The sequence below is a fragment of the Dromaius novaehollandiae genome, chromosome W (assembly GCF_036370855.1).
Source record: "Dromaius novaehollandiae isolate bDroNov1 chromosome W, bDroNov1.hap1, whole genome shotgun sequence".
Taxonomy (NCBI): Eukaryota; Metazoa; Chordata; class Aves; order Casuariiformes; family Dromaiidae; genus Dromaius; species Dromaius novaehollandiae.
The window spans coordinates 67716717-67743919 of record NC_088130.1 but is presented as its reverse complement, the minus strand read 5'-3'; the positions used below and the strand labels follow the sequence as shown (position 1 = coordinate 67743919).

The 27203-nt window shown below is 43.5% G+C and overlaps 1 protein-coding gene across 4 annotated transcripts in view; it reads left to right on the top strand.

Annotated features, from left to right (window-relative positions):
- The first annotated feature begins 13471 nt into the window (after window positions 1–13471).
- Window positions 13472–27203, top strand: part of LOC112994477 (mothers against decapentaplegic homolog 2) — a 51254-nt gene continuing 37522 nt past the window's right edge. For 2 of the 4 annotated variants that reach the window (XM_064500960.1, XM_064500958.1), the window contains exons 1-2: window positions 13472–13541; window positions 24831–25123. In XM_064500960.1, coding sequence (XP_064357030.1) covers window positions 24888–25123 — 236 coding nt within the window. In that variant the 5' untranslated portion in view covers window positions 13472–13541; window positions 24831–24887. Of the gene's footprint in view, window positions 13542–14186; window positions 14248–15331; window positions 15443–24830; window positions 25124–27203 lie in introns of those variants that run through there. The other 2 variants (XM_064500959.1, XM_026118844.2) reach the window with 2 other exon arrangements.

Sequence of the window (27203 nt, the reverse complement as noted above, 5' to 3'; positions counted from 1 at the left end):
ACTAGTTGTCATACTTGCCCATTTCTGTCATTTTGGTGCTTGGGGAGCTCCCCAAAGGGCTGCCTGTTTCTCCTTGTCACTATTAGGGCAAGCAGTGTTATATCTGCAGGTGGCCATGCGAGGTGGAAGATGGAGTCAGTGAGTTCAGTACAATTTATACAGTCACAGGAAAAATGTCACGTCACCTGATTCTGCTTGCACATGTCAAACCCGCAAAGTACTTTGGGATCACGGGGTTTCAGTTCACAGTAATTTCTACATGCTGGCACTAGGATATCACCTCGAGACAGGGAGTGAGGAGTTAAACTCTTGCCCGCAGAGACCAGGCTGTAGGGGATGGTGTTTAGGCAGCTCCTGAACCGTGGCCATTACCAACCTGCCCATTAGCATTGCTGGAGAAGGCATCCACATTTTCCTATCTAAAGTAAAAATAAAAGCAAGAATTGTCTGAAAAAATATGCTTCACCTGCAAAAAACAGTCCAGTGGGAGATCTAACTCCAGCCCTTTTGGTTTTCTCGCTGTCTAAGTGGTCAGGGCGCAGAGGGAGTGGTTGGGTGCTGCTAGCAGTCATAACCACACTGGTTAATGTTTCAGTGCTCAGTCACGTCTGGTTTCTAGCTATTACCTGCTCTCCCTCAACTGATTTTTAACTCACTTGGCATTTTCTCTGTGTGCAAGATGTTTGGTTAAGTTCCTAATGCTGAGTGTGTGGAAATAAAAGGCCAGTTAAGAACAGACAAGCGATTAGGCATTAGGTGAGGTATAATCCTCCCTAATCACATTTCTAAACCTGGTAGTTGGAGGTAGGATTAGAGTTATTAACATGCGGGCACAAGAGCATATAATTTATTTAACAATTACTGGCTCCTTGTGAAGGGGGGGCATACACAAGCTGCAGTCTCAGTTCAGCTCCTCTGTCTTGCATAAGGTAAAGCAGAATAGAAGCAGAAAGAAATCGGAAGTCCTATCCCAGGACCCCTATGCAATGCTCTAGGAGCATACCTGACATGCAGATGCTAAGCTGGGTAAATATAAATAAATAAAAAGAGGATAAGGTCAAGAAATGTCCCCAGTGTTTCTTAGTCCTCTCTTTTCCTGAACAACCTGTCATGAGAAGGTACAACAGGTTAAAAAGAAGGTCGGATGAAAAGCGAGAGGCAAAGGCGGACAACCGGCAAGCAGTGACGTTGTGCAAGAGCAGCGGGGAAGGGAATTCCACAGCTCCTGCACCAAACCCTGTCCTTGAGCACGTCATACAGTTTTACCAGCGTGGTTGGGTGTTACACCAGAGATTTGCGTGCCAGATAGACATCCTGGTAGTTTATAGATCTGTTTTAATTCTTCAGTCTACTATGCGGTGCCTGTCTGCCTTAGGAGAACTGAGGTTTGACTTTGTGATTTTGCCGAGCTTGTTTGGAATAGCAAGTTCTCTTCCCAGTTTGTAAAAAAACGGGGTGTGGACAGCCCACCACAGGTATAACTACAAAATCCCTAGCTCTTCCAGTCCAAGGCCCAGCCCATTAAGCTACTCCTCTTCTATAAATTTTGGATGGATGAAGGATAATTTCAAATTGCAGTGTCAGGTTTCCTTGGATTTGCGGAAGATGAGCAGAAAGAGAGGATGCCAAAGCCTGGGGGGCTGCTTAGTCTGATCCCAGAGTACCCATAGACACCAATGGGATGTTCCAGGGAACAGCCCAACGCGCTGCAGCTCCGTTGTTCACGCTCTTCAGCCGGACCGCTCCTACCAACAGCTTGGCCCAGGGCCAGCTGCACTCTCCCAGACAGGTCTTAGGCATAGTCTGGGATTTAGGTCAAGCGAGGGACCATTCACAACAACCATGTGCCCGCCCTGTTTTGAAAGCTGAAAGTCCAGTTCTCTGGGCGTTGCCCGTTCCATGCTCACCGGCATCTCCAGCCATGGCCAGCTGGCATGGTGCAAACACCATGCATGACTCCGCACGGGTACGGCTGCAGCGAGAGCACTGGGGGGACCTTCCCGTGGCACTGTATGGAAAAGAAAACAGTGGTATGGTCAACGCAGAGGGTTATTCATCCGATCCTAAAGTGAGCTCTAAAATAGGCCAGATGTACTGTCCTCTGGAGATGCCCTTTTTTCCCTGTTGACTGTAAGGAAAGCTTAGGATGACTAACTTATGCTCAGACATTTAACTTTTAGAAATCTAATATTTGGTGAAGTGCATCCCACCACCACAGTCTGCAGGGACAAGGGGTTGGTGCTGAAGGCAGCCTCAAGGCACGCCCTCAAAAGACACCAGAGATCTAGCATATGAAATCATGCAAATGCCTTTATTTGGATGCATTGCAGAGCAAAAATACGTTCCAAATATTCTTTTCCGGGGCTGTAAGTATAACAGCATGGCTAGAGAGGTTGGCCCTGTTTCTCTGTTTTCCCTGCTCTAGGTTTTGTTCTGCCCCAGCCAACAGCCCTACAACAGCTCCTGTCTCTCCGGGCTCAGAGAGCTTCCAGGTAATGCCTCATCTGCGCAGCTTGATGTCCTCACCAACATTTCGAGCTGAGACTGTAATCGGGCCAAGTCACAGACTTCAGTCACATCAGCCGCTGTTATGTTGTCATGCTCCAAAAAGAGCAAAATATCAGGAGGGCCTGGAAATGGCAAGATTCCTTTATGCGGACAATCTTATCTTTTTGGAACTGTAAATGACCCTGGGACCATTTCTGGCAGTTCCCTTTCTCCTTTCCATTCCTCATTGTTTTTCTGGGATAAACAACCTAAGAAGAAAAACTGATGATGTGTTTCAAAACAGCTGTTTTTCCAAGCAACAGGCCTTCATTTTTAAATTTAAGCCAGGCGTAAAATGTCTTGGCTTTTCTTCTGGCTTTATCTAGCAGCAGGAGACCATTATCTCCTGACATTACCAGTTAAATAACTGCAAACTACCTGTAACTGCAGCATGCAGCGCTTGGAGGATTTATGTAAGCCTCAGCTTATGTCATGGGTGGACTTTGGAAAAAACCTAGAACATCTTAAAAAGGCAGAGTTGATTAATCAAATCATGTCTTCATCTGAAAATGTTGTACCTGCCACTGACACAAATAACCTCTGAGATGACGACTGAAAGAGGATTCACAGGGAAAACATTCTCCCCTATCATTTTGTTAACTTTGTGCATTTGACAGCACATCACGGCGTCTAGACAGTTTCACAGGTAGGCTGACAATCAGCTGTCTCACACTGACACACAGTAGGTGAGAAACTACATATTCTTTTCCTCTGGATCAACTGGAAGAGAAATAACAGGAACATCAGCTGAAGGATGAGAAGATAGCAGCCAGGACCTGATAAGCAGAGAGAAGAAATCCCAGCACGCTGGCTATCACTGCTCTGAGCCTTACCAGGAGAGGGCAATTTTACAACCGGAGCGTCGTAACCGCCAGGTCCCAGCAGTGGGGTGACGAGGATTTGTGCTGGACACTTTTTTTGGGCAGAATGATGCCTGGACTCAAAGCCTGCTCAAGGCAGGTGTCCACTGTGTGTCTCAAGGGTGGACAGAGTTCAGACTGACATTCCTGCTTCTCTCACTCCCAGACAGGGGAGTCACCTGTAACACCAAGTTTGGTGGATTGCAAAATCCACCCAAGACCTGGGTAAGCAGCCAGCCCTAAACTCTGTGCTACTCTTGTTACAGCACTCACAAAGCCTGGGCTATCGAGTTCAAACCAGGAGGTTTACACTTCTGATTGAAATATAGACATATGCTGGAAAGGGCCTTCCAGATGCTGCTTCTTTCTTTAACTCCAGCAGGGCTTTTTTTCTCACTTGTGGGCCATACTCAACACAGTTAGGGTCAAAACTACACACAGATGGCAGCTGGATCCTTTGACTCCAAAAATAACTGCCAAAGCTTACCTTAAATCCTTCCATCAGATTTACCTTTTGTGTTTTTGCAATGGACTTGCATTCATTATGAAAAGGAAGCCACCATGTCCTCGTAACATCTCTAATACCATGTCACAGAATCACAGAATAGCTGGGGTTGGGAGGCACCTCTGGAGATCATCTGGTCCAAACTCTCTGTTCAGGCAGGATCAGCTAGAGCAGGTTGCCCAGGATCATGTCCAGTTGAGTTTTGAATATCTCAGGGATGGAGACTCCACAGCCTCTCTGGGCTATCTGTTCCAGTGTTCAACCACCTGCACAGTAAAGAAGTGTTTTCTTATGCTGAAGTGGAATTTCCTGTTTTGTGGGTTGTGCCCATTGCCTCTTGTCCTGTCACTGGGCATCACTGAGAAGAGTCTTGCCCTGTCCTCTTGACACCCTCCCATTGGATATTTATGCACATTAATAAGATCCCCATAGCCTTCTCTTCTCCAGGCTGACCACTCCCAGCCCTCTCAGCCTCTTCTCATATGATAGATGCTCCAGTCCCTTACTCACCTTTGTGGCCCTTTGCTGGACTTGCTCCAGTAAACCTGTCTTTCTTGTGCTGGGGAGCCCAGAACTGGACATTGATATGGCCTCACCAGGGCTGAGTAGAGGGGAAGGATCACCGACCTGCTGGCAATGTTCTGCCTAATGCAACCCCGGATACCATTGGCCTTGTTTGCCGCAGGGGCACGTTGCTGGCTCATGGTCAACTCGTTGCCCGCCAGGACTCCCAGGTCCTTCTCTGCAAAGCTGCTCTCCAGCAGGTCAGCCCCCAGTCTGTACTGGTGCATGAGGTTATTCCTCCCCAGGTGCAGGGATTTGTTTTTGTCGAACTTCACAAGGTTCCTCTCTGCCCATCTCTCCAGCCTGTCCAGGTCCCTCCGAATGGCAGTGCAACCTTCTGGTGTGTCGGCCACTCCTCCCAGTTTCGTATCATCTGCAACCTTGCAGAAGGTGCGTTCTGTCCATCGTCCAGGTCATTAATGACAATGTTGAACAGTATTGGCCCCACTACCAACCCCTGGGGGACACCGCTAGTGACTAGCCTCCAGCTGGACTTTGTGCCACCGTTCACAGCCCTCTGAGCCTGGCTGTTCAGCCAGTTTTCATGTCTTGCTAGTGTCTGAGGTGCAAACCACTTCTTTTGCTCTATTCTTCAAGCCAGCGTATGGGGAGCAAGACATTTCTCCTGAGGGATGTTTTTGTGGGTCCTCAGCTGCTATAAATTACAAATCGCTGTAGATCACAAACTCCTGTTTGTGCAGGTTTGCAAAGTGATTTCTCTTGAAATAAATGTATACAGCACTTTAGCATCTTTCATTTCTTCCTTGCTCTGCTTTGCAGGCTACTATTTCTATTTCAGTTGGTGCTGCTATTTATTTGTGCATGATGTGTATCTTCAATGTTTGCTAAGACTTCCATTTTTTGTAGCTCTTTCTCGCCTCGTTCCCTGCTGTAGGATATATCAACAGGCTGATTAAGTTCTGAATCTGACTTTTGCAATGTATGTGCTCTGTCTTCACTATCTCTAGTGCTTAAAACTATATGATCTGTAATATGTTTTCCTGCAGTTCTGTCAAACTTGCATGAAGAAGCTAACTAGTACAGACTGTAGTTTCACATTTGGTTTGGTCACATACATCAGAAGACATACCTCTCTGCACTTTCAGTGACAACACTATCCTAAAGCATTTAAGATTTCGGTACTGTCTGAACTTTCTTCACCTGTTAGTGGTAGGGTCTGACAAATCAGAAGCTGTCTTTGCCTGTGGCTGTAAGCTGGGAGGCTTTTCCTGCTGCCATGTTTCATAAATATTGACAAATTACTTTTATACCACGCTCTGCACAGTGCAGTAAATGTGGTAACTCAGTGGTGTTTTTAAGACAGCTGTCTCAAGGAATCAAGAATGCACATCTCAGTTTTAAGAGCAGGGACTGCGTTCTGGAAAGCAGCGACTCTAAAAAGGATTTATGGGTCACTGTAGAAAACGTTGTGAACATATATTCCCAGTTTTACATAGTAGCCAAGAGAGGAAATGAGGCAAATGAATGTATAAGCAGAAGACAACTGAATAAAGGTGGAGAAGTGTTACAACACTGTAAACACACTAAAGGACTTTTTGTGGTTTCAGTGTCCACACTTCAGAAAGGAAGTTGCAGAGCTAAAGAGGATTGAAAGTAAATGTTGAAATTTGGGAACTCACCTTATGGTGAAAGACCAAAGAAACTCAGTCTAGTTCACTTATCTAAGAAAAACACTGAGGTGCAGCTTGCTCCAACTCACCTTGCTCCTACTCTCCAAACACTTACATGTCTTACTAAAGACATCAGTCTCGCAAAACACAGCCGAAAAAAAAAGAAGGTATAATGAGATCTAATGGCAGGAAGTTGGAGCTAAACAAATTACTTACAGATAAAAGAGAAAAGCACTCATTTTCATGGGAACAACCTGCTAGGCAGGTGGTGGATCCGTCCCACCGCAAGCCTGCAAGCAGAGCTGAGTTGCTTTTTCCTTTGTTGATAGGCAGCAGCTCACAGCAGCAGAGGTTATGGCTTGCAAAAGGATTCTGGAGGGGAAATGATTTGGCCTTTGAAATACATCACATAAAGTAGGTGGCTGTAATGCTCCTTCTTAGTCATAAATCTGAAGACTTTGGTAAAATTTTGATTTTTTTTTACCTGTCAGTTCCTTAATTCCTGCCAGAACATGGCATCAGGACCATGTCCTTACCATGTACTGGTGAGAAGCTGGTCCGGATTGCCAGAAAGGCTCTTCATGAGCCCAACAGGGCAAAAAATTATTTCTGCAGAGGGTAGATTTCAGTGTGCTGGGGCCTCCAGAGCAAAGGGCTCGTTTTTCTGTCACCCCAGTGGAAGAAATCAGCCTGCCTCCCTGGGAACGCGGGCTGGCGAAGATGGAGGCTCTAACACACACTTCCCTGCGGATTACACAGAAGCAGCGATCAGCTTCAAGCGTTGTTAGACGGATAAGAGATTTCTGCGTCGGTTATTCATCATGATAAATGTCAAGATCTGAAATAAACAACATGACAGTTTTGTGATGATAAAGTCCTGCTATATTTTTAAAGCCTAATTTTTTATTATGGCAACATTTTTAGTTTGTGATGTCTTCACCTGTGTAACAGTAATATATGTTTTATACCTCTAAATAAAACTAAGCAAGGAAGATTATTTTCTGGTTCTCTGAAATCTCGCTTGATCTGTGCCGCTCATCAGAATAACAATAGCTATTTAAATGATACTGTCAGAAATCACTAGTTTCTGAAAGCACAAAGAGAATATTCAAAATCTGTAACTAAAGCTTTGCAAGACCAACAATAACATATAGAAAACTTTTACCTCAGAGGAGTCTAAATACTTCACAACCTAATGTAGAAAATATATACAGAGATCACTTCCAACTCGGCTACCAATCTTGCACAGATGGTGTAGAAAACTGGGGTAAATCTCATTGAGACTAATCTACACAAACATATGCTTAATTAGCATAGTGCATCTTACACAGTGTAAAACAGAAACAGACTGTATTGCAATAACTGATCACAGCATAAATTGGTTTATTTTGATCCTTCCTACAGAGGCACAAACTATTTTTTTATTGTGCAGATTTCACTGTAATGATGAATTAATTTCAGCTTCTTGGAAAAAGAAAGTGGAAAAAAAGGGAATAAGGATGATGATAGAAAAATTAATCATCCCAAGGTTTACATTTATGCTGAATTTTATTTCCGTGAGTGATCCCATTGCCTTCAACCACCTAATTCATTGCATAGATTTAAACATGTACACAAATCCTTGCTGGACCAGGGCCTACTATTAATTCAGAAACAAAGCTCCTGTCCCCAAGGCCTACTCACAAATTACACTTGTTTATTTAAGACAAGAAAGATAAACTGGTGTAAATCTCTCTGCAAACATGACTATTTCACGTTAACAATGGCTTGCATGGGGTTAGCATAAATGTGTTCCTAATCAACTTCAAGTAATCCAAAATAAAGGGTGTAGGCAGATGAACAGAGTAGGATTTGGAACAAGGAGAAAGGAAAGAGGCATAGCCAGAAAAATAAGAAAGAAAACAGAAATTCTGACTACACAAAACATTTCTAATCTATGTAAAACAGGAAAATGGAGGAATGAAAAGCAAACGACTATTGACAAGCAAGCGTGGAGACCCCCGGCGAGCGTGTGAACGGAGGCGGCTCCTCGGGATGCTCCAGCCGGGCTTGGGTGGCAGCGGCAAGGCAAGGAGCAGTCCCAGCCGCACCTCATCTCCGGAGGAAATAGCTACGCGGCTGCAGGACCCAAGAGAGTTCACGCGAAACCATCTCGGAGGCTTCTGCAATCTGCTTGCCTGCAACCTAGACTGGCATTCAAGCATAATTAAGACGTGATCTGGGTTCACGCAGTTTAAGAAGTTGCCGGTCCTTAGCCATGATTGACCACACCTAAAGTTAGGCATAAAGCCGAGGCACTCAAGCCAGGAGACTACTGCAAAGTTCAGTTCAGCTGGCTTAAGGTATGTGTTTCATCTGTGATTGTATCTGAGCTACCGAGCTCCCACTGTGGATCCCGGCCTCCGGTATTTTCCCAAAGTGGGATCTTACTGCCCTGACTGTACGAGAGTTCCCGATCCAATCCAGCACAACGTAAAGCAAACTAGCTCAGCACCTCAGTCCAGTAATTCAAAAGCCTCCCAGGTGCTTGTTTGAATATGCCAAAGATGTCTATTTAACTAACCATGCTTTTGGTTTCTTAGGGGAACTGCGTTCATGCGCAAATAGGCACTAGCAATTAAGATATCTGGATAAGTTAAGACAGTTAAATCATTTGCTCATGAGAATTATGCACTGTAAATCCAGACTGTGAATGAATATATAAATATCATGGAGTTATGAATTTCTTACAATAGATGTCACTTTAAAGGATTATTGTTTACCTCTATTTCATCTGATAAATGTAATGCACTAAAATGTACTTTATAACGTAAATGCCAACTAGTTTGCATTATAGGGGGTCAGAAAAGCACTTCTTTGCTTTTAAAACATGATTCTGAATATCATTTATTTATGTCCACTTTGACAAGGGTATAGGACAGAGACTGCAGGCTTATATCAAGGGCTGAGAAGTTTTCTGCGCTGTGGAACTCTTTCCTTTTTTTCTTTTTTTGCTTTGCTTTGAAATCTCATAACAGGCCTGTCTGAAACTACAGTGATTTATGAAATATTGGAAATACTTCTGCATTTTAGAAGTGGTAGTGAACAGATTTGAGTTTCAACATCTCAGAGAAATTTATTTACTGAAAAGATAAATAGAAGAGTAAAAATACAAAAATGCTTCTTTTATGTATTTTGCTGTTCCCCTCAGCCTTCACTTGCAGCCTTTTTTACAGTTTGAGGAGTACTGGCCCTTTGCACATACTGAGTAGATTATATGCCTGTGTGACTGAGTAGAAGTTCCCGTTCATTTAGGAGTCTAACGCAATAGCCTTCTTTTCATTTATGATGTTAAGGATCTTCTCTGGTCAGTGGAAATGCCTGTTTGGACATTACAAAAATAGCTGCTAGTTGTCTTTAAAATCAACTGCTCCTCATTATTTGTTGGGAAAAGCAAAATGTGGCTTCCTCTTTAACCCCCCTGCATGCTGCCACGCAAAGTGATACGATCTGAAGTTGCTTACAAATTTCATGTGATAAAAGGAGAAGTGGCTTAAGCCCATATTTAGCCCTCTGAAACATGCGGGAGATGCAGTCTTAATCCGTTGTTCTAGATGAATTGTTTCACGCTATTACCTACATGGGGGTAGTGTCTGCAGGTACTGCAATGTTAACCCTGTGGCAGGCAGTCCTTCAATAACATGGAAAGACTGTTTTCATGCTGTTTGGCCACAACATAATGTAAAATGAAAGGGAATCAGTCGCACTCACAATTTCTAGACCCAGCCTCTCTGTGTTTCACAATCTTGCAGGCTTGTGGAAGATGGATGCCACCTTTGCATAAGTTTAGAGCAAAAATAATTTGCTCAAATGGCATTTACAGTAAGCAGGGAAGAAGCACTGTTGTAAGAGACTTCTAACAGTATATACTTCTTGAAGTATATGCTGGAGTTTCAATAGCATGGGTTGAAGAAATTTAGCAGCATTTAATAGTGGTTCTCCATGGATTTCTGGTCATTTTCAACAAATATTTTTTCCTGTCTTGAACACACTGGCTGATTTTTTTGTGTCTGAATGCTGTTCAAAGCTATTCCTTTATTTTGGTTTAACAGGTCATTCTGACATATTGGTAATAATGACTTCAATGCAAAAACTATCTGCTCGCTCTCCAAGCCCTGCCTTCCTGGCATTGCACTTCATGCTTGTCTTCTTCACATGGTGATATCTGATAGCGTCAGGTCATTTAGAAATCCTAAGTGTCTCTGAACTGATCTAATATGAGTGTTATATTTCTTTTACCTTTTAGCGGATTTGGTCACAACCTTTGGGAATTCAACACGTATCCTCTCTAGGATAGTGCAGCCAATCACAGTTTCATTATGTTTTCTTTAGATCTTAGATTATTTCCCTCATCCTTTCTAACAGACAGGTGAAACTGTGACCGTGAAATACCACCATGCTGTTTCTGTGTCCCTGTACAAGAATGCCATTTGTGAGGATTTTGAGCCCTCTGAGACCCGTTAGCTAGAGATGCTGATGCTCTTCTGCTGCAGGTTCATATCCAAGTGGGACTGTCAGCCAGCTGACACAAGCTGTACCTAACTAGCAATGTCCAAAATGCGGTGAGCTACCTGCTTGATTTACTTAATAGCATCTAGGAATACCCAGATTTGGCATCAGAGAGTGGGTTTTGCTGTTTCTTTGTTTTTGCCAAGTCGGGTAGTGTTTCTGCAGTTGCAGGAATGTGGCTGGAAGCACTTTCTAGAGCTGCGTTTAAGTTGCAAATGCACATCTCCTCTGGCTTCTCCACGGCAACCATGCTTCTCAGGTAACTTTGGGCTCTGTGATTCGTAGCACTGATGCCTTCTTCCCTTTGCTTTATTTCTCCTATTGCTTGCAATTTCCTTTCCTGAAGAAATAAGGTTTACGCAACTGCTGTTTTCTTCAGAGTCACCCACACACAAGCTTTTCAACCTTTTGGCCTATTTCAAGCCAATTTGACAGAGATGCAGAGGCTTTGAAAATACGAAGGTCTGTCAAGTTGTGTGACAAGCAGTGGCTGCACTAGGAAACACAAAACCTTGTTAGCGCTCCACTCGGGAGAAAGGCAGGGAGAGCTCAGCCCTTATCAGCACTGTTTGGCTTCCTTGGCAGTAGAGAGACAGTGGGCAGGTGGCCAGCCAGCACATGCATAGCCCTGAACCAGCCGTAGCACGTGTTGCTCCGTGCCCAGACAGCAAGCCAGTAAAAGCAGGTTGGGGACATGGAAGGGACCTGAGGGTATAGCAGAAGTCGGCCATGAGGATGTAAGAGGAGAAGGAGCTGGGGAGTTATTGCGGTGTAGAGGGGAAGGGAATGTCTGACCCAAATCCACGGAAAAAAATGACTTTAATTAACATGCTGCTCATAGAACAAATTCTCCCTGAGTGCAGTGAACCCTCCGCAAAGCAAGTGCTGCATTGGCTGAATAGCCTGTAGCTGCTTCCAGGTATAACACGCCTGGACACTTCCTTATCATTCAAAAAACACGATGGTAATCTTTTAGCAGCTCTGCATTGCCTGCAGTGGACATCTTCTCAGACTGATGGAACTGAAAAGAAAACCAACAGACTGAGTGAAATGGCTGCTTCCAGCTGGAAAAGGTTTCTGGGAGTCCACCTCTACCGCTGGGTCCGAAGGGCTGGATGACGGGAGAGGTGTCTCGCCTGACTCCTGGGCCCGGCAGGACTGTGGAGATGGGACACCTGCCCAGGACACTGAATCACGATACCTGCGTCACCGAGTGCAGAAACTGTTTGGGTCTGGAAGAGAAGCGTGTCGAGGGAAAGCAAGTTGTTATGCTGGTGAGATGGGACCTAAGGTACAAGGGAAGTGGCTTGCAGTTTTGATATATGCGGGAGGGGAAAGAACAAAAAAGGAAAAGGATGAAAAAGAAGAAGTGAAAACACAGGGCATTTCCAGCAAGCTTACAGCAAAGTGAGCACAGCTCTTTTCACCCAAAGGGAGCCAAACCAAAGCCCACCAAACCCTCATTTCGTGTTCCCCTGCTCATGCTCCAGTGAGCCCGTCGTGGACGGAGCAGCGGTGGGATGCACGGTGCTGGTGTTTTCCAAGGTTTGGGCCAACGGCCTCTAGTTCAGCTGTGGTGAGCTGGTGCGTTTACTTAGGCACAGAAATTCAGGTATATCACTTCGTTACCACATCACGGGTGGCTAAATTTGTGAAAAGCCTATTAAAGGCAACTGGAAAAAAAGGAAAAAAAAACCAAAAAAACCAGAACATGGCAAGCAAAGAACCACTCAATATATACTGGAAGCGACCGGGTGGGTCCTCGAGGTGGAGGCATTGCGTACCATGACGCCTATAGCCCGGAGGCTACTGCAGCTGGCGGAAAGAGAGACTCAGGAGGGTTCAGCACCACCTTTTATTTCAGAAATCACACCTTGGGGACCGCCAGGGCCGAACTGGTTCCTCAGGACCCATCACATCCTGGGGGCTTTATGTGATGAACAGGTAAAATCCTTTGCTTTCGCATGGCATGGCGCGAAACGCTGAGCAGCACTAGAAATGAGTTAGCCAGGGACTGAGTTTTTAGCGCTCAGTTTTCGGGTGTTGGTGGGGAGCTCTATGCCCATCCCTGATGCCCACGGGGTCCCAGGAGAGGCCACCATTTGCCCGGGGGAGCCAGGGCAGGGGGCAGCTTCGTGCCCATGGAGGGGTCGCCATGGCCGCCGGGTCGCATCGCAGCCCCGCCCAGGGAAGGGGTTTTTCTCTTCCCTTGCCCAAGGAGGTTTTAATCCCCGATTAAATTATGTCTTTATTGGCCGCTCGAGGGCAGACAGGGCCGGGGGTGTCACTGTGCTGGGGCTGCCGTGGGGCGCGGAGGGTTTACTGGGGTGTGGGGGGGCACTACTTTTTCTCAGCTCCCACCCGGCCCTACGCGGAAGGGCACAGCGCCCCGCGGAGGAATCCAGTGCGCCGCCAGGGCGGCTGCGCAGTGCGGGTCACTCAAACCGGCGCCGCGCTTCTCCTTTCGCGATCAACCGCCCCCAATGGGCGCGTTCGGCGCGGAGTGACAGCCGCGCGGCCAATGAGAGCCCGCCTCTCCCGCCCCCCCCAGCGCGGCGCACGCAGCGCCGCCGCGTGCCCGCCCACCCGGCTCCTTCCCCCTTCGCCTCGCTTCTTTTTTTCTCCTCCCTTTTTTTTTTTTTCCGCCGCGGACACTCGATTGGCGGCCCAATCCGCCAATCGGCGGCGCGGGCCGGGCCCTGCCGCCGAGCGCCCAATGGCGGCGCGCCTCCGCCCCGAGTGGCGGGCGGCGCAGCCAACGGGCCGCCTCCCCTCCCAGCGGCGGAGGCGGGGCGGCGCGGCGGCCAATGGGCGCGGGGAGGGCGGGCGCGCAGGGGAGGCCAGCGCTGCGGGAGGAGGGCGGCCGCGCAGCTCGCCGAGGAAGAGGTTGGTCCCGGGGCGGTTTCGGCGGGGCCGCGCTGTGGCGGGGAGCGGGGCGGGGGGGGACGCGGGGCGGGCGGCGGCGGCGGCGGCGCGGGGCCCGGCGGCGGCGAGGCCGGACGAGGCCCGGCGGCCGCGGCGCCCCCCCCCCCCCTCCTCCTCCCGCTTTGTTGTGGTGGGACGCGGCGCTGAGGGGGGCGGGCGGCCGCCGCGGGCCCGGCGCTCGGGGCCGCCTCTGCCGGCGGGGGGGGGCCGCGGAGGGGCGGCAGGGCGCTGCCCCCCTTTCCCGCACCCAAAGCGCCCCCGGAGCGCGGGGCTGCAGGGGCAGCGGGCCGCGGCGGCGAGGAGGAGGAGGGAAAGTTCACATTCTCCTTTCTGCCCCCGCCGGCCCCGGCTCTCTGCTCGCGGCCGCGGGGGGGTGGAACTCGGTGCCGGGGCGGTGGGTGAAGTTGGGAGCGAGCCGCGGGGCGGGGGTTGCGGCCGGTGCGCTTTTGTCCGCCCCCTGGGCCGGCCCGCAGCCGGGGGTGCGGGGTGCCTGCGGCCGAAAGGAGCGTTTTCCCTTCGCGGCGCTTATTTTTGTTCGCGCCGCAGCTTTCTGTGCCTCGTAAAAATGTAAACAGACGTCATCTGTGAAGTGTTTCATCTACCTAGATAAGCACATGGGAGAAGTTGTGCGGTGATAAACGCTGGTGGTTGGTGTTGCTGCAGCCTGGTGGGTTCCCCTTTGCCTTTTTTGGGGGGTGGGGGCATGGAGGGGAAGAGAAAAAGCGTGGCGGAGGACCGTCTCTTAGTCTTCCCTCTGGGGAAATAAAAGAAGGGGAAGAATTGCGTGGGTGAAGAGCCCTTGTGATGTCCTGGAGAGCTGTTGAATCAAACAGCTGGGATTCAGGCTGCAGCCTGGTCTCATGTCTCTTGGTTGTCCATCACAGTTTTGGACTGAGAAAACATGCCTGTTGCGCTCTCTTCCAGCTCTTTACAAACAAGCGGATAGCTTTGAGAAAAAGTTTTACTTTGCTGGCTTAGCAAGCAAGTATTTCTGAGAATGCTGCTGGCAAGTGCTGCGACGTGTGTATGTTGCATGCAGAGTTAATGTTGCCACAGCTCATGGTTATAAACAAGTGATATTCTATCTATAGCAAGAAGTTTATAATGACAGCTTATTAGGAGCCTGCACATAACAGCAGGTTTGTCTGTTCTTAAGTGTTCCCCTCTTAGCCTGGAGAGCTGTACTTTCAAACTGATTCATGACATTATTTCTGTGGGGGCTGGACTCTGTAGTGAGAGACTGATTAGGCTTTGCTCTGTTCTCCAGACTGGAAAAAAACTCCTGTTGTTAAGGCAGAAGGCTTCCCTTAGCAGAACAAGATTGCTGTTTAGGCTTTCTTGTGCTTTATCTCAGTGTTGTAGCATTACTTCCATAGTGCGTGAGTACATTCTCTTTGTGTTTCTTCTTTAAAACTTTTGTGTTTACAAGCTGCAGTGAATTAGAGGGGAGTGAGTTATAAGCAAAGGGGAGATTTTGGAAGTCTCTTCTGCCCCTCCTCCCCCTTTATTCAGCACTATCATGGTGAAAGATAACATTAATTATAAATGGTTTTAAAAAGAGGAAGGGGAGGATCTCATTTGAGGTGGCCTAAACTTAATTTAGATATGTACTTAAAGACATCTCCCAACAGTATATTGGAATGTTTAATAGAAGGACTTTGTAGGGTTGTTGTTTTGTAATTGTATGATTCAGACTTGGACTGCGCTGGAGGTCACCAAAATCAACAAATGTGTTTGAAGGTGCAGTTTTCTTTAACGAAGAAGCTAGAACTTGTGGGCAGTGTAATCTCAAAGAAGAACTTGTCAACTTCCCTGAGGTCCTGTTTGATCACTAGAAAAGAGAACACAATTGAAAAAATGAGGTATTTTGGTCTCTTAAGTGATCTCTGCTTTTCCTCCACCCAGAAGCTGGTTTCATGAACAAAATAAAATAAGCTTGAATTACACAGTGAATCTCCAAATGAAAGGCCCTCTAGGGTCCACCTCCATCTTCCTGTTCCACTTGATCTTTCAGAAGTGTTGAGCACTAGTTGATATAATTGAGTTTATTGGAGCTCACAAATCTCTGTTACTGAGTGCTACTTTAAAAAACAAAACTTGTTTCCATCTCTCTAATCCCTTTCCCACAAAACTACTGGGAGAACAGGCTTTGTAGTAGGTCCAGGATAACAATGAATCTGAGCTCTGTTTGAGAGTGAAGAGAATTCCCAAGTTTTGTTCATGTAAAGAACAGAGCACAAAGTTTTAATTATTATAAAAGTATTCTAGAGTTTTCAAATGTATTCAACACTGCCTTAATGATTTGTGCATGTAAATGCCCTGTAATTGAAAGCATCCATTTATGGGCCTGACTTGCTAAGTGAGCTGTAAATTCTGCTTTTCAGATTGGATTTAATGACTTTTATCATAAAGCCACAAACTGGTTGTGAACTGTGCCGAGAGGCAAACAATACCTAAGCTTACTTTGCCAAAATATTTGTAATTGTTGATTTGTTAAACTGAATTGCTGCAGGTCATGCGATGGGATTAGTTTTTTGTAATAGAATGGAGCGTACAGGCAGCTCTGTGTTCAATACTCTCTGGGCTAGAAAAAATTGGATACTGCTGAAAAATCTTCCTAAACATTGCTTTTAACTTCCAGTAGAGAAACTGTATTACAAAGAGTAAGGCTTCAATCCAGATGACGTTTTGTCATGGTTATGTGTGTTTGACAGTCATGGTGTGAAGACCAAAAAGAGACTGTGAGGGACTAGTTCCCGAGTCTCGTAACAGTTTAGTCTGGAGCTCGAGCTTGATTAAATTACGCTGGAGCAGTATGAGCTTAACATAAGGCACTTTTCAGTACAGAGCAAAGAGAGCTCTGCTTATCAAGGGGAGTGTTTGAAGAACATTTTTTAGGCCTGTTTTGAGAGTCGACTTGAATAAACTAATTAAATGCACTTGTTTATTTAACAAAGTGGAGAAACTGCTAAGCTATATGGATAAAAAACAAAACAGGTACTTGATAGTTGGGTATGTGACTATTCCTGTCAAGTTTATCCCAGGAGTACTTACTTTCTAAAACAATCAAACTGACACTTGCCTGTTACACATGGAAAATCTTAGTCAAAACAAAAGAAGTGAGAAGACTTGTAAAACTGCTGTGGTTTGGAATGCATATTTAGTGCTTTTGTGGAAATCTTAGTCTTTCAGTTTTAAGGAGCAGTTCTTGCATGTACTTAATATGAACAAACTCACAGATGTTTGTTGCTTTGTGAAGACAAGTGGATTGGCTGACTACATTCTTGCTAGTATTTGTCTTTTGTAATTCTAGGAGAGTTGGTAAAATGCTTCAGTCCTATTAGTAGCTTAATCAAAGGTCGTTAAAATTAAATTCTCCTCTTTCTCATGTCTCTAGTTGCACGCAGTTTTAGTATACTGTGAATGCTTGTGCTGCTTTCAGTGTGCTAATGTCCTAATAGCAATAAAGCTTTTCATTATTACATTTGACTGTAATTTGCAGTAGTCCTCAGTAGTTGAAAAAAATCCGGCTTCTGAAGCTTTCGTAACATCATGTTGGTGCTTATTTTAATTCTGGATTTGAGAAGCATAAGTTTCCTCACTTGATTCATAATCAAACTTCATGAAATGAGTGAGAGGAAAAAGTCTACTTTCGAAGGAGGTGGGCAATTCTCTTTTCAATGAGCTATATGAAGATAATAGTTATGCAGAATTTTGAGATGCATTACAATACTAGAGCATAATAAATTTAAAGAATTAATGTGTCAAATGAGTTTCTAAATTGGCGTGTTACGAAATCCTAGTTCTAAAGCTGTCCCAGAGGGAGAATTTTCTTCCCTCCTGTCCCCTAAAGTCACAAGCAGCCTGCCTTGAACTTCGTCGGCTCGTGTCGGAGCTGAACAAGGACGTTGGCTTTTCTTCGTGGAGCTTTGGCCCGAGAGCCGGCCAGATGGAGCCGCGGGCCAGATGGAGCCCCTTGGGAGGGAGCTCTTCAGAGCCACTCCCCACTGCTGGCCTAATTGGCTGAAAAGCTGAACCGGCGAGCGGGGTGGATCTGAGGGCATTGCTCAGTGGGCCTGGATTCCCCTTCCCTCTCCTCTTCACCCCCACTGCCAAAAGCGAAAAATCCTAAGCACCCCAAACCCACTGAGGAAGTATTTGAAGCCGACCTACTCCACCCAGCATATGGGGGGAGAAGGATGTGCATCATCTTTCGTGTGTGGTGGTTCCTCAAATGTACAGAAGCAGCAGCAGTTTTGAGCTTCTCCAGTTTGACAAAAACAGGTGCCTTTAATATGTGTTTGTAGAAGAAAGAATGAGCCCTTCTGGAAGGTCAAAAGGCAATTTTTGGAGGGGAGGTGAGTGCAGGGGTAGAAGTAAAATGTTGCCTTTTGTCTGTTCCGCTAAATGTATTAGCTAGACTGTATTTTGTCTGAAAGTGGAAAGAGTTGCTTTGATTTTTGGTTTGAACTTCATACAGAATTTAGGTTTCCTGTGAGTTGAGATCGTTAACATTGGGGAAAACTTTCTCAGGTTCCACTGAAAATGAGTTGTCTCATTGCTGTTTAGAACAACAGTCTAAACAATCTAGAAGCAGATCATAAATTTTGTTTTACTTCTGTTCAATGCAAGATGAAAGACTTAGCTTATCTTTTCTCGAAGTTTCTCTAACTCTTAATGATTTTACATTAATATGGATGACATTTATAGTACTACATAAGCTATGCTTATGTACTTGTTTAATACTTTCAGTATTGTTGTATCTTGATATTGCCTTAAATAGGCTATGCTTCAGTAAATGTTACCTTATTCTGAAGTGACTAATGTCACAGGCAGGCACGTGAAGGGAAAGGGCATATATTCCCTCCTCTCTTCTAAGAGATCTGGAACAATGTGCACTTGGATGAGATACTTCATCTATTCCACCAAATTCCAGGATTAATGAAAAACCATTGCTTTTTAATAATACCACAAAAATGAGACAAAGATTGGGAGGGAATGAACTTTTAGACTGTCTCAAATGCCACAAATGATTCTTCCTCGATCTTCTTTCCTCAAGAGCTTAGCTTCTGTCCTCTTTATCTGAGAAGAGCACGGACAAATAAAATTCCTGTAAGCCAGAATACTTCTAGTAAAACCAGGAAAGATCAGATTTCTTTATTTCAAGTTTAAGATGAATAAGCAGACTGATATGAAATATGTTGCATAAGGTTTTAGAATAAATTAGCTAGAAATCACTTGATATTTTTGGTAGCAGCAGTGTGTTTATAGTATGTTCCAGACACTCAGGAAAGGAAATTTTCCTTGAAGGTTTTAATTTGTTAGCATGCTGCCTTTAAAGTTTTCTTCACCTTTTATGCTCAGTTGTTGCTGGGATAATGGGCTTAGCATTTAATACTTGTTCCATAGAACTACAGTAGAATGGAATAATAGCAGACATGACTCAAACTGTGACTTAAAAAGTTGCCAACTATGACACTATGTTTGACCAACTATAGAAACATGTGTGCATCAGGAAACGGGAATATACTGCAGGGATAGGGATGAACCAGATGCCACCAAAGTTAGGCAGTTTGTTAATTTTCCAGCCTTAATCTGTTAGGAATAATTCTGTTTTTTAACTGCACATACTCCCTGTGTGCCAGCAATCTAAAGCAACACTTGTACTTCTCTGGGCAAAACTGAGTATTCAAAGCTATAGTTTTAAGGCACAACACAAGTGAATGTGGAAAGGGGCGAAATAGTAGCTGCTCTGTATTGCACTTCTGCCTTGATACTAAAAGCTCAACTGTAGTTGAGCTTAGAAAGGGATCTTGAGACTCAGTGAGGAATTACAGGGAGGTATTTGATGTGTTGAAATGTTGTGGAAATAGTTCATGGGATGGCAAAAGATCCAGTCTTTGAGTATAGTATTGGCCATTAGTAGAATATGCTGAGCAAAGGAGAGACAGTGCAAAGAATGAAAGATGGGAAAGCACAGTTGTCAAGGTCCTTAAAAGCAAAGGCCTTAAATGGGTACTCAGTATTTGGAGACAGTTGGCTGTGGACTACAGGGAATTCATGCAGATTGTATCACAAGGAAGAAGAGATATTGCAGATTTAGCATGTATTCATTTAGTCTGCAGCCATCTTCGTCATGTAGAAATGTTTCTTGCAGCATTGGCAAAGTTCGGAATTGGGGTGGGGAAGGAAGCATTTTATATCTCTTTTTTTTTTTTATGGAACAGGAAAGGATACAAGAAGAAGCAATAGTAGAGGGATGTTTTTTAGCAAGTGACAGAGGCTCGTATCAACAGTGGTGGATGAGAGGATGATGCTTTAAGAACAAAAGATTACAACTCCTTATGTTACTATATCCACTTGCAGGCAAAAATTATAGGTGATGAATTGAAATGGGATTCACTGGTCAAAAATGAGTTGCAGCAAAGTGATTCATAAATCCATGGGTATAAACATGGTACACCAGACTAGATGGACATGGTTATGAGCTAATAAAACTGGTAGAGGTGCATACAAGAAGCCACAGGGAGTGGAAGTCTAAGGGGCAGATTTCTATTTGAGCTTCTGCTAGATGTTCAGTAGCATGGATGTGCTGTCCATTCTCTAGCTACAAGTTGCTTGTGAGGTGTAGACTTCTGTTTTATAATTTTGGATAATAATGTTGGTAGCTTTAGGATAATATGGTGAAAAAGATAAGTGGCAAACATTGACTATAGTCTGATTTAATTCTTCTGTAGTCTTTGGATCAGTTCCTCTGCCATGTCTTCAAGTACTTGGAACTTAGTTGAAGAAGTAAAGCTTTCAGGCTTGGCCTCTCTCCAGAGGAGCTTCCCAAGCTGTATGAGCTATGTTGTGATGCTTTGTTTGTGACACAAGGCTGATAGTCCTCCATTTGTGGGGGTGATGTGATTCAGATCTACAAAATCATGAAGCTTGTAGACAAGATGAACATGAGCAGCTCTGCAGCAAAGCTTGCAGGAGCAGAGCAAGGGGCACTTCCTGCAACTAGGAGGAGATCAAGTTAAAAGAGCTAAAAGTCCTCCTTTACACAGTGGGCGGTAAATGTCTGGTGCTGGTTGCCACAAGAGGTTGTGGAGGCAGGTAGTATCATCAGGTCTAGAAATGATTAGATAAGTTCATGGACAACAGTCCATAAATGGCTACTGAATGGAATAGGCAAGGATGTAGCCTCTAATGTTGTTGCTGTTATGGTTGTGGATGCTTAGGTGGGGAATGGGCTGCATAAAGCAGCCAGGGTCTTGTGCTTTCCATGAGTAGCATATCCTTTTGCTGCTGTTGGGGACAGAGCACTAGGCCAGATAAACCACTCTTCTGACCCGGTAGGGTATTTCTTATTACTTACTTTATTGTTGCTTTGTCCTTGCATAGTTTAGATTTATCTAAATTGCTTAGCATTCAAGCTAACCGTACCTTCTACTTTGTAGTACCTCATTTAGGTTTGGAGGAGAATGTAACTTTTGCAGAAATAAAGCCAGCTGAAATATTCTCTTACTAGGAGTCTATCACAATCAATTGAAGCCCTAAGCTGAATGAAGTCCTGTCCTACTTGTGCCACGTTCTCTCTGCTTGGCCTTTTAAAGTTATGGGGCCGTTACTGGAATAACCTAGTGAAACTTAATGGCACATAGCATGCCAGTGACTAGAAGGAAGCTAGTTCAAGCGTCCCAGGATCTTGGACTGCAGCAGTGGTGTATGTTTATTTTTTTAATCAGCTATTAAGGTGCAATGATCAGTGTAATAAAGGACTCTTTAAGTGTGTGTATATATACATCTTGTTTTTTTAAAAAAAAGCTGTTTTCATGTGAAAATAGCTAATGTAATGGCTAATGGGATAGCAGATTTTCTGTTTTCTGACAGCTTCTACAGAAAGTAGGCTAGTAAACATGTATGTAAAAGAACTGGTTAAAACAGTAAGTAAACTATCTGGAAAATTCTGATTAGTTAGGTCTGAACTGACAGTCCTTTGAAAATGGGAAAAGGAAGACTTTTGCTTTTGAATATGTCAAAATAGCATAAGAATTCAGATATAAAGAACAACTGATACGTATTGGGCTTCTAAATTTTCTCCTGCTGCAAGAGCTGGATCACTCAACATGCATTTGAAGCAGAAAGGCAAATTTTATTCTTTTTTCTTTTTTAAGCACCAGAGAATACTGAGAACTATATCTTTATATACATACAGAGATATATATAGATAGATATATAGATCAATGTTATGTCTTAAGGGAGGGAATACTGCAAAACTGGACATCTCATCTCAAGGAGTATTCAGGAGCAGAAAAATTAGATAAAAGCATTGAGAATGTATTTAGAGGGCCTGGAAAAATAGGCAATTTATCTTGGTAGTAAATGAGACCATAGTGAAATATGTTTTATGAGGCTGACAATCAAATAACTATTCTGGGGCACTTAAAGGTGTCAAATCTGAAGCTAAAGAACAGGAAGTATGAGGATTATGTGGAACTGAGTTCCATAAATTTGAGGAGGACTGAGGTGTGAATAAGCATCAGTATTGGTCCTTGTGGTTGCCTACTTCTGTGAGCATTAAATTTGATGCTCAGACTTTAAACCATCAATTACTGGTGTTTAAATGTGGTCTTTATGGCAAAATAGGCTATCCCTCTTCAATTTGTTTTTTGGAATTTCTAGCATATGCCTCTGAAGCATTTAGTGCTGGCCCTGCTCAAAAGTTGGAAGTCTTTTAGTAAATTTCAGAGCTACTGCTATTCCAAGTCACACCTGGAACATCTAGTCCAGTTTTCTGTTTCAGAAGCTTACTATGAGTGTTTCTTAAAACAGCAGAGGCTACGTGAGCCTCCCATCTTGTCTCTGGAGACACTCAATGCACTGGGTTACGGGTCTAACTTGTTCCACTGCCTGGCTCACAAGCAGTTCAGAGCAGGTGGAAATGGAAATAAGACTGCTTAATTTGGCTTTTCCACCAGAATTAATTACCTAATGATAATAAAGCATATGCTCAGGTTGCAATTCAAGAGATGCAGTAAACTGTGAACACCACTGTTGAAGGCTGGGGCTGGAGGAGTGTCTCAGTCTTCCATCCATGCTTATTTAAGTTGCCAGGTATCAACACTGGTACTTACAGTACCCTGTGTGAGGTGATGTAACTTGTTAACCTGGAAGAAAACTAACTCGGCAAAAAAACTTGGCAATTTTCTGCTGGGTTAGCTATCTGACCCTTTGTGGAAAGGTCTAACGCATATCGGGGCTGGTGCAGAGGAGGAGGTGGGGACAAAGGAGGAAACAAGACCTGGACATCTGGTGGCAAAAAGCTCTTGCATTGCCTCAGCTCCCTGTGAGACTGTAGCTTGAGTGTCCTATTCAGGATTTAATTTTAAGATGTTGGACATTGTGTGTGTTTTTCTTATTCGCTGCAGCCAGGATTCCAGTATAACGGTTTTGCTGGCCGCAGAACCTGACCTGCGGTCAGGTTGGACACAATTGGACATAATTCTGCAATAATTTAATGTTATTGGGAGAATAGAAGTTCATTTCATATTGTAGTTTTGTATGAAAATGAATACTCTTGATTTAAGATTGATGGATTATTTTGAGTCCCTTCCCTAAAATTAGCAGTGTTAATCTTGAGTGCCTGTTAATCAGAATCTCTGTCTCCTGGAGCCTAGACGGCTGTAATTCTTGCTTCAGGAATATTTTCAAGTGGTCTCAGAAGCTATTTTGTGGAGGTTATAATTTAATTGAAAATGAATTAGTCTTTCTATGGAATGTTCTGTTTTGTGGAAATCAAAGTTACAATTTTAAGTTATTAATATAATGTATCTTCTGTTGACTTGTTGGTTCTCGCTGAAACTGCTAAGATATGACAAAGAGTAACCTAATCCTGAATACCATAGCCTTAAATATCCCAAATCAAGAGTGCTATTTTGCAGATGGGTGAAACTTTAATAAAATGGAATGGGTATATTTGGAATGGAAGTGTGAGGAGTGTGCCTGTGCAGGATGGTGAGGCATGTAAGGTACCTTGGAAGCTCTGATCAGGTAGCTTGAAGATAGCATTGGTTCTTAGCTAAAACAAGATCTTTCAGCTAACCGAACTAACTCACACAGCTACGGGTTCTGAAGTTGGGAAACAAGGTACCTTTCCGAAGTTCAAATACCCGGTTGCTGCTTGGGAATGAGTTTTGTTTTGTTTTTTGCTTTAACGCCATACTTTTGTCCACAGGACCATGATGTCCTCAAGCAAGCTATAATAGGTGTCTGCCCAAAATAATACAGCTGATTTGGAGCTTATATTTTAATATGTAAGGCTAGCCTAATAGAAGCTGCAAAACAAAGAATTTTTTTACCAGCTCTTATTTTTCTGTTGAATGATTTGAAGTGTAAGTCACAGTGAAAGCTGAACATAGCCCAAGTTTCAGGATCCCTTCTAATCTTTTGTTTTATATAGACAATCTGATCAGGTAGTACATAGTGAATGAAAAGCTATCAAAATTGAGAACAAACACTTCCACAGCTCAGATCCCTGAAAACTCAGACGCTGAATATCCTTCAAAGAATTTTGAAAGACTTCCAATGATTTCAAGTAATGCCACTTGGGAAGCTTCACTATCTACAGGCCATTGTATTCTAAATTGGGTGAAGAAAATAAGCTCAACACCAAACTCAAGAGTGAAATTCAAATGGATGTCCCCATTGGAACAGAAATTGGTAGTTGTTTAAATCATAACAAAAAAGAGAAAAGGCTTGCCAAGTGGCTGGCTATTGGAAGACTTTTGTCAGGCCATGATGACTAAATGACGTTCCAAATACAATTTTGCTTGTTAAATTAATTTGAAGTCAGGCAGAACATGCATATCTGTATTTACAAATTGTCAGTCGTTTATTAACATTTTCACAAATGACAAGTCTGCCAGGTTAGGTGCAAAGCTAGACTAAAGTAAACTCTTATATTTACTGAAGTGAGTAGACTTTAACCAGGAAAGATTTGAGGAAAAATAAAATACCTAATCGAACAGTAAACTGGTATGCTAATTTGTACAAACTGTTGAAGGAAAGGGATGGTGTGCAGAAAGCTTGCACTTAAACCTCATTGGTGACATAGCTAACGATGATGCAGACTAGTTTTGAACTGTTTTCTGGATTATTTGGGGAACCTGTGTCCTATGGTGTTTGGTAATGAAGTTCCTAGCAAGGTATTTGTCTTATGTAATACCTCAGTGCTAACGTGTCTGTTCTGGTTTGTGTTTTTAGGGCTCAGACGGGAATCTCTAATTTATTGCGTGCTGAGTGTTCTGTCTGGTGAAAATCATGTCATCCATATTGCCATTCACTCCACCAGTTGTGAAGAGACTTCTGGGGTGGAAAAAATCTGCTGGTGGCTCTGGAGGGGCTGGTGGTGGTGAGCAGAATGGTCAGGAGGAAAAATGGTGTGAAAAAGCAGTGAAAAGCTTGGTCAAGAAGCTAAAGAAAACAGGACAGCTGGATGAGCTTGAGAAGGCAATTACCACTCAAAATTGCAATACAAAATGTGTGACGATACCAAGGTAAGTGCTGTTGTGTTTGAAATTGTTATAACCAATTAACAAATGGCTAGATGGACATTTAGGCTATCTTGTGAATAAACAAATACAAAATCAGTTGCATGCTTTTGAATTTTTTGGAAAAAAACTTTAAAACCTATTTTGGTTTTAAATAGTGCTTGCTTTAGCTCTTACAACTGAATCACATGCTTTGTAAAATCAAAATTTCTAATGATTTACATTCATTTTGTGGTACCAACTAGATTACAATTTGTATATATCCTGGTGGTGCCTAGCACAGCTTTTAGTTTGTAGCACCGCCTTATGCTTTTATTTGATAACCCTGTCTATAATTGGAGGGGCTTACTTGAACCTACACTTTCACTTTAAAAAAAAAAAAGACTTGTTTTTCCTTGGTCAACACTTCAGTCACCTAATTATTATTTTCAGTTGTATATGGTAGCTTAATTTAAGTTATACAAGCTGCATCCATTCTCCCTTCGGAAGGGAAATCTTATCTTTGGAGGCAGGTTGCCTGCAGATCAATTTATTTACTGTAATTATTATTTGTTACTGGTTAATGAAAGTGCTTTTCATTTAATAACTTGGAGTATTTCTAGAAATTCTCCTCTGCCCCTTTATATGTATATACGTTTAGGTGAAAGACTTGCATTCTATCCCTTTGACTTTCTCAACTTAATTCATAGCAACTGCTGTGCGAGAGGCAAGGGTTATGTTTGTAAGTATTAATGCAATGTACTCTAGATTCATGTTGTACAAAATTCCCACTAAGGTGCATGTGTAAGCTCATTAAGTGTGCAACATAAATATCGAATCACTTCACAGGTGTGTTTTTTCTTGTTTTTCATGAAAAAGTTACAGGATCTTGTGACACAGGAATATTCTGGGCCACTAGCTCCTTGACACTTAAAATAGTTTCTAAGGGAGAGAAGCGACATGCATTTTATGAGCTTGGTTTCTATATTAGCATATTGGTCCCCGCTATACTTTTCAACTTTGTACTAATCATAGCACAAACTAGATTTAACTGGTGTTAGTAATGGTTTCCACATATCAAATGTGTTATAGCCTTTATCTAATAATGATTTTAGCATTCTCTGTTAGATTTGACATAGCTTTCTGAGAAAATCTTACCTGTGCTCTGAATCAATGGCTGTTTAAATTCTGTTCTTTTTCTCTTCTCGATTCACCTTTTGTTTCTAGCATTGCACTCTGCTTGTATTTTTTTTTTCTTCCCTAGAGCAGCCTCAAAATTCTCTGTTTCCCTTCTGCTTTCTTCCTTTTGACACTTGGAAAACAATCAGAAATGAAGTATTTGTTAGAGCTTTGTGGTCTTAGTGTGGATTGGTAGACTAAGATTCAAACTTTTTGGGATATGTGTTTCATTGAGATGGTTCTATATATTTGGCCAAATCTTTATCCTGACAAGGACCAAATACTCAACTAGAAGAAGTTTTCATGTGACAGAAACTAAATGTGCCGTACAACTATTCACTTGACACAAATGCGCATCTAACTTTTTGGCCAAATGTTAGATTTCCTAGAGCTGTCCTGCAGGGGTACTGGGGCAGTAAATACTGCTACTTCCAAAGAACTGTTGTCTAAGTATCTTGAAGCCAATGTTAGAAGATACAAACAGCATGCCAATTTACAGCTGTTTTCCTGGGGCACTTGTGTTTTGTATTCAAGTCATTCTTCCTGCCTGCGTGATCTCTTGTGCTACAGTAATAACAGTAAATAACTCTTTAAAAGAGAATGCAAAGATCTATTATACTCGGTATAATACAGTGTCCATGTTGTGATCAGCAGTTTTTGCCGGGCTGTGGCATACTGTTCTCATCTATCCCGGAGTCAGCTCTGAAAAGGGCTGGTCCTAGATTTTGCTGCTTTCTGACTGCCTTAGGAAGAAGCTGGTAGCTAGAGAGCTCTTCAAGTGGTGTTGGTTGTTACACAAGGTTTAATTTTAAACAAGGAAGAGGTTTTGGTGTTAAGAGGCTAGATGATATCCGGGCTGTGAGCAATGCTCCACAAAATACTTCAGTTTCACAGTTGGTTTTTAGACTGTTCATATTATTTCACTTTG